General features: G+C 33.8%; 2 protein-coding genes across 3 annotated transcripts; both read left to right on the top strand.

Annotated features, from left to right (window-relative positions):
* The first annotated feature begins 268 nt into the window (after nt 1–268).
* LOC105279404 lies at nt 269–3,534 on the top strand. 2 transcript variants are annotated; one of them, XM_026975391.1, is made up of 5 exons: nt 269–1,223; nt 1,430–2,172; nt 2,491–2,849; nt 3,022–3,077; nt 3,148–3,331. In XM_026975391.1, the coding sequence occupies exons 1-5, from the start codon at nt 735–737 to the stop codon at nt 3,229–3,231; spliced, it is 1,731 nt and encodes a 576-aa protein (XP_026831192.1). In that variant the 5' UTR covers nt 269–734; the 3' UTR covers nt 3,232–3,331. The 2 variants fall into 2 exon arrangements, with proteins under 2 accessions (XP_026831192.1, XP_026831191.1); XM_026975390.1 differs by having other exon boundaries at nt 714–1,223; nt 3,022–3,534.
* Nucleotides 3,535–4,336: 802 nt separating this feature from the next.
* On the top strand, nt 4,337–6,439 carry LOC109610970 (trypsin 3A1-like). The gene is made up of 5 exons (XM_026967996.1): nt 4,337–4,420; nt 4,646–4,756; nt 4,857–4,939; nt 5,120–5,388; nt 5,654–6,439. Exons 1-5 carry the CDS (start codon nt 4,337–4,339, stop codon nt 5,932–5,934), a joined length of 828 nt encoding a protein of 275 aa, XP_026823797.1. The 3' UTR covers nt 5,935–6,439.
* Nucleotides 6,440–12,916: the final 6,477 nt, after the last annotated feature.

Genomic DNA, 12,916 nt, shown 5'->3' with positions numbered 1-12,916 from the left:
GGTCGTTAATAACACAATGACCGATAGAAATTCTAATTCTGTCGAAAATTTTTGCAACTTTATTTTACAGTAGAAGAGAGAGTCACCAGGAAGACGACGCTAACGCAAACGCACCTTCGTACTAATTTTAGACGAGCATGGAATTGATTCTTGGCAGGGTGCTATCCAGACTGGCGTCGCAGTTTGCAATGGCTGGACGCAGGCGCCGCGACGCCATTTCGCTTGATACTACACATGCATTTCGGCCCTGTTATAGCGAAACATCAATAACGTTTTTGTAGGAATATAAAACTGGAGCGTTAGCTTTAAGCTCCACGTCAAACACTGATGCTTCTTTTTCATAAATTACGAATAATTATCAGCTTGCGATTTCCAACATGAACTTCACATTATCACTATCATATTTACGTTAAATGGCGTTAAGCGACGAACGAACGCATAAATTTCACACTTTTGCGATGAACGTCAACGCACAGTTTACTGAGAGATAAGTCTGAATGAAATTGCTTGCGAGAAATGTTGTTTTACATAAAGAGCACACCGTCTGAAAAAATCGATATAAGAGCAGTCTAGTTATCTCTGTAAACGTAGTTAGCCGTCAAACATACGTTGCAGATTGATTACGTTATTTCTATTTTTCGGTAAGTGAGAGAGAATCTATCATTTGATCTATCTTGACGACGATTAAATTAATTAACCGTCACTTATTATAATCATTTGTACTCTTTCTGTAAATGTCCATCTTAGGAGTCGCATATCCTGCAACGGCAAAGCATATTTATCACAATGAGACGCTTTCCGCGCAAACGGCATTCGAAAAAAATCAATCGGATACTGCGGCTTTTGTTCTGATAAATCCAAAACAGATTCAACGTGCGGGGATAACAGTAAGGAACTTCTTGGCGAAATTAACCGGGCCGATCGCTCAACCGATAATGAGATTGTCGTCTCCTGATGGAGATAATTTACAAAAGACAATAAGCGAAGTATGCAAGATTATACGAGAGAAAGTTATGGAGTTTGCGCGAGCTTGCGGGTTGATCACATCAGTTCGTTCGTATGAGCAAATACCATGGAACTCCACGATGTCTGAGGATTGGTTTACGGAAGGTCTGGTCCAGGCATCACTTTTGCTGTGTGATCTCGCCAGAATGGGAGAGGAACTTTGGCTCACGATCGATCGTTATTCCGATGCGTATAACATATCTCTACACGAGAGTAATGTAAGTTTGAAAGGGTGGAAAAATATAAAACCTGTCTCAGAAATTTAAAATAGATTTGCATAAAATATTCTATATTTTTCCAGTATTTACCATCGAGAAAAAAGACATGTTTTATTCCGTGAAAACGTTGCATATATAGATTAAAATAATTTTATATAATTATATGTATGTATGAGTCTTGCAATTTAATTACATTTTTATTTCAGAAATTATCAACACGCAAGACAGCAAAAAGCTTTAAGTTCTTGGGCGCTATAAATGACGCCACTAGATTCAACGAAATATTATTCAAATGTTTACGATCGAATAGGTACAGAAAGAAGCGATCATCATCTTTTAATCTTAATCAGGCTATTATGAATTTAGCAAGAGGTTCGCCGGACAACACTGTGAAGTCGTTTAAGTCGAGATTAGATCGAGCTCTCTCCCGTTCAACACCAAGTAACGGCACATCCAGTGAACAATTGTACGCGCTGCTTTGTCATTCACTTGTCGAAAGGACCAGTCACTACGGCGATTGTATCAAGGAATTGCGATGTCTCGTGACTTGCGTGTTGTCTTCATCGAAGCAAGACACGAGTGCGGTGATCGCCCATCGTACATTTCCTGTCAAACCATGGCTGACCGCTATTGAAGACCTAAGCGACTGCAAGATTTATGTGAATGCAGATGATAGCGCAAACGTTCGCTGCAATTTCGAGCGAAGATTACCGCGAACCGTATCGCGGCAAGTGAAGTATATTTACGAGAAAATTTTGGACCGCCGAATACCTGAACGATCGACCCTTTATCATATCGCAAATGAACTTGGAAGTGTTCTTACGAGGAGCAAATGGGGAAAACAATTGGTCTACGATGTGTGTCAGTATTTCGCGATTTATCAGGAAGGTCGCAGGAAGTTGCGCGCGCTTTCGAAAATTGCAGCTAAAGACCAGAGAGCCGCTGCAAGGTTAACGATGTTTTACAATAAATTATATAACAATATAACTCAGAGGCGCAGAGCATTAAATGAATGTAGGTCAGAAGAGCTTGAGCAGTTGTGCATTGTTCAGTGCACTTTACTATCAGAAGCTGTCGTTGCACCTTAATATATAATCCATATTACGAAACTATTTAAATAGATGAAATTAAACTATTTAGTTCCTCTATTTATCGGAAGTTTTGAGTATAGTATCATTTTTCTCAGATATATAATTAAAACAATTTTAAAGTTGTAATAGATAAATTGATAATTATATAAATATTAATTTTTACAATTTTTGTTTAGGCACAAGAAGATATCCAAATCATTGAATTTATACAAAGATGGAATACTAAGAAAAACGATGCTCGCTATTGGTAACTTTCATCGTTCTGCATTAGAGACACAAAAGTTTTTCATTCATGGTATCCGAAGTTCGACCAAGGGATCATGGCACATCAAACTCTTTGCCTGCTTCTCAGAATGGATGACTAAACTTTTGGAATTATTTGGATGTACACAATTGGATGATACAGATGTTAATATGCCGATTCCTACTATTCCGTCAATTACGACAGATTCAGTCGATGAAACAACAATAAGCGATACTTTTTATGACAGCAGTAATGAAATAAAACATCTTGTAATACATCGCAAAAAAGATCGTTAGTATACTTTTCTTAATTGTTATATATATTGAGAGAAAAAAAAGATATTAACTTTAAGTCTCTGATTCCAAATTATAAAAAATACAATTAATAGTTTATATAATAAAAGAATTGTTTTTTATTAATTAATAAATGAATTTATTAATTAATTAATGAAATATTATTACAGAGATGAGGAAAGAAACTGATAAAGCCTTTGAAAGATTGTTGCAGTCGATGAATCACGTAAGCAGTATGCGAAACAGAAATGGTGGAAGCATTATTTCATGTCTTACAAATAATTTGTTATTGATAGCCATGTTCATGGAGACAATTGGTTTCGTTTCTACGCTTTTTTGCTTGGGAGATCAAAAACCTGAATCCAGCTTTGAAGAGATAAAGGAAGATTGGGTTCCACCTAAACGTAATCGTAAAGCATTGTTTTTAACAGATTTTACAAGAATTAATAAAATCAATAAAGATTTTCCAATGATATTTAAAGCTTCCGAGGATATCAACATCTATAACAAAGGATCTGTAAATTCTACGCAAAATGTATCTATGAATAGAACAAGTACTATTTATGATTTAATCGAGACTACTTCAAAAAATGTAAAGCATATTTGTAAGAAAACATGAAAGTAATGTTGTCAAAGTAATTAAATTGTTCAGTTATATACAATTAAACAATTTTGTTGTAGTAGTTTTATTGTAATAATCATGTGTATGCTTAATAGAAATATGCAAAATAAAATTAAAAAAAAATTTTTTTAATAAAAGTCATTTTACATAATTAAAATATTTTTTAAATCCCTTTTCTTTTCTTGTATCTTGTAATAAAAAAATAAAACGCAATAATAAAATATATTTATGACTTATTCTTCTTTTAATCTTAGTGTCCCACACAGGGGTGCTTGAAACCCCAAGTAAAATAAAGTAATTCACGAGTTTTGAATGTAACCTTTTTTTACAAGCGAATATTTTACAAATTTTCTTTTTCCTATGCATAAGCATATTCCTTGATGTGTGGCGTATCGATGGAAAAAAGTGACTTAAAATCAGTTGATTCTTTCTTATATTTTTAAATGTTCGACGTGGGATAGCCTGTACCCGAGTGTGGGAAGCCTGTGAAAATTGAAAATGTGGGAAGCTAGGGTTAATATTATTCTATACAAATTATACAAACAAATGAAAAGATTGTTTCTAGTAAAAATGTTGTTTTATGTTATGTAAAAAATATAGATGCGAGTAAATAATATAATACACGTATTCCTACATTATTAATATAAAACTGCAATTTCATAATTTTTGAAGTAACAACTTCATAAAGCTTTACAATAATTCCGCTATTATCCAACTCGTCGCAACACGGAACAATAAATTTCAAATTAGTACTCTGTTCACAGCACTTACATAAATCACATTCCATCTTGACACTGTTGTATATTGTAAATTCGTAATCAACAATAGTATCAGTACTCGTCTTCGTTAAAAATTTACAAAATATGTCTTGTTCTGTGACATTTACAGTCACGTTGAAATGGATCGCCACACTTTACATATGCCCGTTCACATCGTACTATGACATAGTCAGTAAAAATGCGTGGAACTGTTGTCATTCTCTGTTTCGTTGGTATGAACACTTCACATTATTGTTAATGACAGAGTAGAGAAACATTAATGAAATACTTTCGCCATGAATTTTCATTGCATAACATTGTCGTGTAATAACATTAAAGTAACAATTAAATGATAACAATTTCTGCTATTTCCGCGGTTTACGGAACTTTATTAACCACAAATTATTTAATTAGTCGCTTATTCCAGGTTTTCTGATTGAAAGAACGAGCGGAAATGCAACATACAAAGCGCAACCGAAAATTATCGGAGGAAAACCAATTGACATAAAACGTCGTGCTTTCATGGTTAATATTATTCTTAAATCTTATTTAATAATACGCAAATGTAAAATATATAAATATAATTTTTATATTTGCCAATATTTTCTAAAAATGATATTTGCAGCTTTCATTGCATAATTCATCTGGATTCCTGTGTGGCGCCAGCATATTATCGAGAACATGGGGTATCACTGCTCTTCATTGTTTGTAATAAACTTTTAACATATATTATATATTATTAATTTATTATTAATTGATTGCGTGATATCTTATTAAATTTTCCTTTTAATTTCGTCACCACATTATCAGGTTTTAATTAAAATTGACAGATCGAGTATCTGCAAAATTATCTGCAAAATTATAGTTTTAACGCTTTGTATATTTTAGCAAATCGCGTTCGCAGTTTTATGTACGAGCTGGATCCAATAAAACGAACAGAGACGGAGCTGTGCATAGGATAACTGATATTCACGTATATAATGGCACATATGCCTCTTGGGTGCCGGGAACAGGAGAGGAGTACGATATCGCACTTTTTGAAGTGAGACCACCATTTCAGTTTTCGAGAACCGTTCGACCAATTCGTCTGCCAAAATCAACCAACGGAATACAGCGTGAACTGTTGGTCTGTGGTTGGGGAGAGACCGAAAAAGTGAGTGAGCTCAATTTGTAATAAGAATCTTTATTATTTTATATTTAAAGAATTTATGTAGTTAGTACTTTGGAATGCTTTACTCATAGATATATTGTTTCTTCACTTCTATCTTTTTGCATAAAATAATAACCAAAACAATATAATTATACAATCTTATATCTTGAAGAGAAAAAGAGAGAGATATATATATTTAATATGTAAGCCATTATTTACAGATATTATTTTTATTTCTTATTTATTTTGATGTAATTCTCAGGAAAATTTAGCCAAAACTCTTATGGGTGTTTACGTTCAATACGTTCCATTCGAAACTTGCGTTATGGCTCTAGACTACGCAATACTCGTCAAAGATGATTATCATTTGTGCTATGGAAGTCAAGGCAGGGATGCCTGTTACGGAGACTCTGGAGGAGCACTGGCCAGCAAGAAAACAATTTATGGCATCGTGTCTTTTGGTCATGGTTGTGGACAAGTGCCTGGTGTCTACGTTAAAATATCGTATTATCAAAAATGGATTGAAGATGTTATGAAATTACGTTTTGCCTAATCTTCCACGCATTAATTAATCAATTATTAATAATGATCAATACCGATAAGAGAGATACAAATCGTATTAACGTTTATGCACGCTAATTTCTGTAGTACATAAAGTCGTAAATGTTAGAAATGTAAAATATTTTGTTATTTTTCGTGTATGTGCGCTTGTCAAAATTAAAATTACATACATCTTGCAGACAATTTTTTGTCAGTGAGTGTAGGAAGAAAACAAAAAAATCGTTCAACGCAACGCGTCGAACTGAAAGCCTCTCGTGTTCTTATCCGGCTGGTTGAAAGTATTGTTTTCGAGAGAATAGGCACAAAAGGCATATCGAATCACGGAGTCGTGAACCCTCCTGCGTTCAGGTCGGGTGCGTGCAGGAAATTCACCACATACACGTGCTGCGCAAGAGTGTCGCGCACGCATGCACGCGGCGCACGTAGCGTACTTGCTCGTGCAGAGCTGAATAAAAGGTATGCCTACGTGACTACGTAATGTGCATAATAAATATGTCATTTTACGTGATATTGATATTTCTTTATGATACTGCTTGCTGCGTTAAAATTAAAAAAATACAGAACGTAGCGTTTTCTATTTTTCTCTAGATTTTTAATGTTGGAGGACAATATTTGGAAATATGAATTACTTTCGCGCTTAAATCGGACGGCGATTTAAATTACTTAAAACGTTTAATTGCTCGCTCATATAACACGCACGCATTTACAATAAAAATGGTAAAATTCATGAGACAGGTGGAATCATAGCGTAACTACGTAGTCATTCCGGTTTTTCTGTTTGCTCGACCGTGCACGTGCGCCTGTTACTTCAAACTATCATTTACTGGCGTGAGTCACCCACGTGTGTTTCCCTGCATGAAACAAGCCTCTACCCGGCTCTCCGTTCGCGCTTCCAAGGGTCTTTAAACTCCCTCATCATGTGTAGTCTATCAAGTGTCTTCGTGAAAGACCGTGAGAATTGCGTTATCGCGATGGAACATCCGTTACATTTTATCGCACTTACGAGCGGATGAACTATTATATTACGTTGACTAAAAAATCTGCGCAAATGGTTTTAGCAAAAGCCAGACGTAAAGAAGAATTAATATAAAGTTTTGCGTTTGAATTTCGCTAAAAACATCCGCACTGACTTTCCGATTGGTTCGTTATTTTCGCATGCATACATTATCTTATCAATTATACTCGAGAGACACGATAACAGCAATATAGTATCTAATAAAATAGAAACGAGATGCATTCTCAATTAACTGATAACAATAATGAATCATTAGGATAATAATGTAGATGCAACAACATTTTAAAGCAATGTGTATATTATATTATAAATATATTTATTAGAGACAGCGATTGGACAAATAGAAATTTACTAAGTATTTCTGACACGTACTATATTATCTTGAATCGTAATGCTGATCTATACCTAATGAGAAACACTATATGCGGCAGCGGACTCTGATATGGCATATCCTGTATTACCTTCAATATTAATAATATCTCCAGCATAAAATCTTGCGATGTTATTATATAACAATGGTGATTATCGCAATATGATATAATATAATGTAACGTAATATTTTCTTTCTAAGAGAAGAAATGACAATAATTGCTACAAATATTTTATATATTGAAATATCTAATTTCATGTTACGATGCAGTTGCGCTTATTAAACAAGATAATTTTTTATTATTAAAGATTGTCGATAGCTTGGTATTAAAAAAAAAGTAAATGCATAATTTATATAAATGTATAAAATAATAAGATATAACATTATACATATATATTATACTCACCCTTTAGTTGCTACAGGATAAACTTTGTTTCTACAATTCTTCAAAATGTCGCGGCGGATTTTTAAAAACCAAGCGGTACTACATCTAGGGCTGCAGTATTTTTTCATTTTTACACGTTGACTCTGCAGAATTTCGATAATATCATGATACCCCACGTACTCCCAAGTGGTATCCTTCGATTGAACAGGCTTTTCTTCAGTCGATATCAAAATATATGAATCTTGCGAGCTTGTACTGGAAGATGAGTTTGTTGTTTTGCGATTAATGTTCTTTTCCTCTTTTCGCAGACGAACGTTGTCCACGACATCCGATTCCAGTTGAGTGTCAGTCATGATCGATAGATTTCTATTGGTTAAATATTCTTTTTTTATGATGGACGAGGTTTCTGGTGGCTCAACATCTGTTTTATTGTCTATCCGGTTTCGTGAACGACACCTCCTACGATGAAATCTCAACTTTGCGAGATTGTTCAACATGACTACGATCACGTTACAACCTTATCTTGCTGGAATACATTATGCAAATTCACGAATGTTTAATCACGAACTTTTTCTGTCACAAATTTCTATTAATCTGCACATTCGCACGTATACACACTATAAGTAAACAAAGTATTCTTTATCTATTAAATAGATTTCAACGTATTTTGATATTAAGCTATAATATACAATTGCAATATGCAATCTAATAACGCGTTAATGATGCTAGGAGATCACTTAGTTAGCGTTGCTTATTTAGTGCGCGACCCCTACGAAGGAAAAAGTGGCACTGACAATCTCTCCATGCCATGAGGTCCGCGTTCACCAACCGGGAACTCCCGATTTCATATGCACGCGTGTACTAAGAGGAGGGGTGTATGAATCTATTGGCCTCTTAGGTCTTTACGAATTAGTTTAAAAGAAGAACGTTGTAAATCATAAACTTTCCTACATTTGAACATTTATTAATTAATATCGCCGAATTATTTAACATTATATTCTTTTTTATTATTTTAATATTAGACACAAATATTTATTTAAGAAATAATTCAATAATGATAATACAGATTGCAATACTATGCAATAAAATCATTATGTAAATCCAAGTTTTACAATATTTTCTCATTATATATTTGACAAAAATATATCTTAGTAACTTTATATAAATTATTATTTTATTAGAACGTTATGCTTAATACTTTTTAATTTCCTTTTTAGAATATTAACAAAAAATAATAAAAAATTCATTTTTTAGCTTATGTTTCCTTAAATGTTATTTTTCTATAATTAGATTGTATGTAAACGATTCATATGTTGAAAATAAATCATTGTAAATCCCTGCAAAATACGATAACAGATAAAGGGAGTTCCTAAGGCTGAGATGATATTGTGGTTTCCTGTGTAGCGCGATACTCATACCGTTACGTATTACTTATGCATCACAGAGCAAACTCAGACATTAAAATTGCGTAACATAAATGTCAATACTTTTATTTATTCAATATTTATCTTTTGATTTTTCTATCTGATTATAAGACTAAACTTTTCTATTTGATTATAAGACTAAAAATATATGATATATCTTAATCATATATAAATATTATTATAAAATATTTTCTTTTACGCAACCTTTGTAATTTATGTACACATATATATGAGTTCAGGTTTAAACTATAATAAACTCTGATTTGTCATATCATTGTATTTATTTAATGTTACTACTTTATTTTATGTGTGCTATATTCGCAAATAACAGATTCAACATGTCATGATGCTATTTTTAGCAAATGTAACAATTACTAAAGATGATTTAAATATCAAATGAGATTATTATACAAGAAATTACTAATTGGAACATCTGTCATCGCAAAGAACTGTTTGCTACACGTATGACTCTTTAATTAGCATATATTGTTTTACGTTTTACTCTGCTTACATCATGAACACTTTCATTATAGAATACGATGGTTGTTGAATAGTGATACATTTCTCTTTTAAATATTATAATTTCTCATTGTTAAAATATCAAAATTTTTTAAATTATTAGTTAAGAGAGTGAGTTAATGTAAGACACGTAATTAATGAAATTATCAAATAAAATGATATTATTAAATTAATATTTTATTCTAAGAATTAGAAATACGATGATAACGCCTGTAAGAATATTAAAGTAATTTCTAGAATATACTAAGAACCATATTTCACGGAAAGTGAGTATTAACTATATTGATGTAACCGTACACTACGGGTTACTCTTGCATATCGTTGTTACGAAGAAATTTAATTAACCCTAATTGAACCTATAAAAGTGGACCCACGCATGTAATACGCGTAATATAGAAATTTAGGTACCCAATAATATGATACGTCTACGCTTTATAAAGCATGTCATACTTTTTAGTAGATAATATATTTTAGACAAACCTTGCTCATTGACTTGATAGATTTGATTTTAATAACATTCGAAAGAATTGTAAGCCAACAATACTTTTTAAATTTTCTTTTTAAAGTAAAAACTATAATAATAGTTAAGAAATCTTAAGTTATCACTTACTCGATGGTAGATAGACGTAGCAATCTTCGAATCGATTCCTGTGACGTATCCTGGAGTTCCCCACGGTTTTGTTTTTCACTATTCTTGACGCGTCTCCAAAAAATCCAAGAAGACATCCGGTTGGATAATATCTGACACTGAATGAAGGAGTAACGGAAGATTTGACTGCAACTTTCGCGCGAGCACTCTCAACAGAGAAGCATGTTAAATCATACAAAACTGGCAAATCGATCTTGCGCGTCACGCTAACATATGGTTACTGACATGACGGTCACATCGCGCTGTTATACGAGGAAATAAAATCCATCTGTATACATCTAGGCCTGTAATTGCTTATACAATGCATGTCAGAACGTAGGTAATTAATTGCAGATGTGAAAAGAAACGCGATCATATCACGATATGAATCACGTGGGTATATAAATAGCTTCTGAAAAATCATATAGTGATTAATGAACATGGGATTTCTATTTTGCAGGATAGTTTAATAAATATTGAGTAATGTATCAGTTCTTAGACCATAACGTATCTGCACAATATCTTGAATCACTGCAAATCCTCGCAAAATATGAGTGAAAGAGATAAAGGGAAATCTACAGTAAGAAACATCTACATTATATTACATGTATTATTATTTAAACATTGTGTAACAAAAGACATTTTGATATGTAATGCACATTAAGCTTTGTTATATATGTATATATTAATTAATTAGTGAATCTATTTTATACCGAAAGAAACAATTTTCTTTTAACCTTTATTCTGGCGCATTGTTACGTTAGTGCTTCTTTTAACTGCCTCCTCATCAAGATTTTCTTTTCTTATTTTACCTGACACAAAATTTTTATTACCATCCTCTTACCTGATAAAACTTCCGAACTTTGTTTGATTCCCGCCTAAATTACGTTCTAGATGCTCGTTATTGAGTTTCGAATCTTTTATGAAAACAGTTGCGTCAAAGTAATCTCGTTTTTATATTTAAATAGTTGCTAGAGCAATGTACTTAAATTTTCTTTATTATGTAAGTAACAAAGGTGCTAACAATTTGTAAATATCAATAATATGGATTTTTTAAATTTTACATAGATTATATGATTGTTGAATATGTTTTTCCATATGCATGGAAGATTATATTTAATATTTAATATTCTATTTAGATGTTGAAATTTCCAATTACAATTTTCACATTTATACATCTTTCCTGTTTCCAGATAATAGTAAAATTTCCTTCTCTTGTTATCTTACAATAATCAGGTACTATACTTGTAGAAGTGATTAATAATTATACATCAATGCTCAGTTTAATAAAAATTCATTTTTAACATTTCGTGTGTAAATTTATATTTTACTTACATTTATTATATTTACATCCACATTTTTTAAAAATTATCAGCATGACAAAAAATATTTATGTAAATACTCCTGAAGTTCAATTACTCCTTGAGGCCAATTACTCTGACTCATTTTATTTAGAATTTTGCATATTTCCTAATATGAGAAGAAAATTCCTTCTCACATTATCATTCCCTCAGTTCGTAGAATGGCGCATAATTTTCATCAGCGTAATAAAACGTGTTAACTACTACATCATTAAAAACAAGTACACGCTTACCGCCTCTCTTGCGCGATGACGCTATCATCTGCCCGAGATTATCTCCTTTGCGCTTAAGGAGCTCAACCCATCCCGGCGAATTGGAAACATCCGGTATATCCTTGCCGCTCGCGCTTTCACCCTCGTTTTCAGCGGATTCCGGGCGGAAAGCTCGACCGACCGGATTCACGGGGGTGGATTGAGACATGTCGGGGTGTGGCCGGTCCCAGGGATTAACCCCCCCTGACAGCCAATCATATCCGAGACAGCCCCACCAGGCGGATGACTGCGAAACCCGGCTGAAACTGTCGCACTCCCTCGCCATCCCTCGTAACAACCCCCACCGCTAATTGCCTTGGCTTTAATATCGCATGTGGAATGAAAGCCAGAGGAGGAAGAGGAGGAGGAGAAGGAGGTGCAGGAAGAGGTAGAGGCGGAGGAAGCGGCGAGGGGTATCAAGGTAGTGAGAAGGGACCGGGGTAACGCTAGTTGTAAGGTAGCAGAATGTGCTGCAGAGTCCAGGAAGGGAGAGACTGCTTTGTATGTGTCGATCGCAATACCGACGTTCCTGAGCTGTTCAGGATCGAGGGAGAGACAGAGAAAGAGAAAGATGAGAGAGAGATAGAGATAGAGAGAGAGAGAGGGATCGCGTATAGGACTATGCGTTCGCAAATTTTACAGGCGGGCGCGCGTGCAGCAATGAGTGCCACAGCTAAGCTGTAGATCATCTGCGATACGGATTCAATTTGGAAACAATAGATAGCACGGTTACTATTTACCGTCGAAATTGATAGTTAATGATGCGCCACGACCACCGGAATGGTAACGTGAATGCTACTATCGAGTTTGCATGGGATAGATAGATTTACCGGATCGATCAATATGATTGACACAAGCGACATGAGAACTTTATGGACGAGAGGGTCGTGGCTAGTACGATGGTATTTCCAGATGTATGTCTGATTGTCGGATTAAATAATGGGATGTAATAATGGAATATACTAATAAGCAATACAAATAGTGTTTACACATCGTATTAATTCAGTATTAATTGTGTTTA

The sequence above is a fragment of the Ooceraea biroi genome, chromosome 2 (assembly GCF_003672135.1).
Source record: "Ooceraea biroi isolate clonal line C1 chromosome 2, Obir_v5.4, whole genome shotgun sequence".
NCBI classification, from domain to species: Eukaryota; Metazoa; Arthropoda; class Insecta; order Hymenoptera; family Formicidae; genus Ooceraea; species Ooceraea biroi.
The sequence above is the reverse complement of the archived record's forward strand: the minus strand, read 5'-3'. Positions and strand labels throughout refer to the sequence as shown.

What these genes read in the sequence shown, in the direction of transcription:
- LOC105279404 (XM_026975390.1), top strand. Translation starts at nt 735, where the DNA reads ATGTCCATCTTAGGAGTCGCATATCCTGCAACGGCAAAGCATATTTAT. An exon ending in TATCTCTACACGAGAGTAAT is followed by an intron (nt 1,224 to 1,429) that starts GTAAGTTTGAAA and finishes TTTTTATTTCAG; the next exon opens with AAATTATCAACACGCAAGAC. An exon ending in AATACATCGCAAAAAAGATC is followed by an intron (nt 2,850 to 3,021) that starts GTTAGTATACTT and finishes ATATTATTACAG; the next exon opens with AGATGAGGAAAGAAACTGAT.
- LOC109610970 (XM_026967996.1), top strand. Translation starts at nt 4,337, where the DNA reads ATGTCTTGTTCTGTGACATTTACAGTCACGTTGAAATGGATCGCCACA. An exon ending in TCACATCGTACTATGACATA is followed by an intron (nt 4,421 to 4,645) that starts GTCAGTAAAAAT and finishes TTATTTAATTAG; the next exon opens with TCGCTTATTCCAGGTTTTCT. An exon ending in ATCACTGCTCTTCATTGTTT is followed by an intron (nt 4,940 to 5,119) that starts GTAATAAACTTT and finishes TGTATATTTTAG; the next exon opens with CAAATCGCGTTCGCAGTTTT.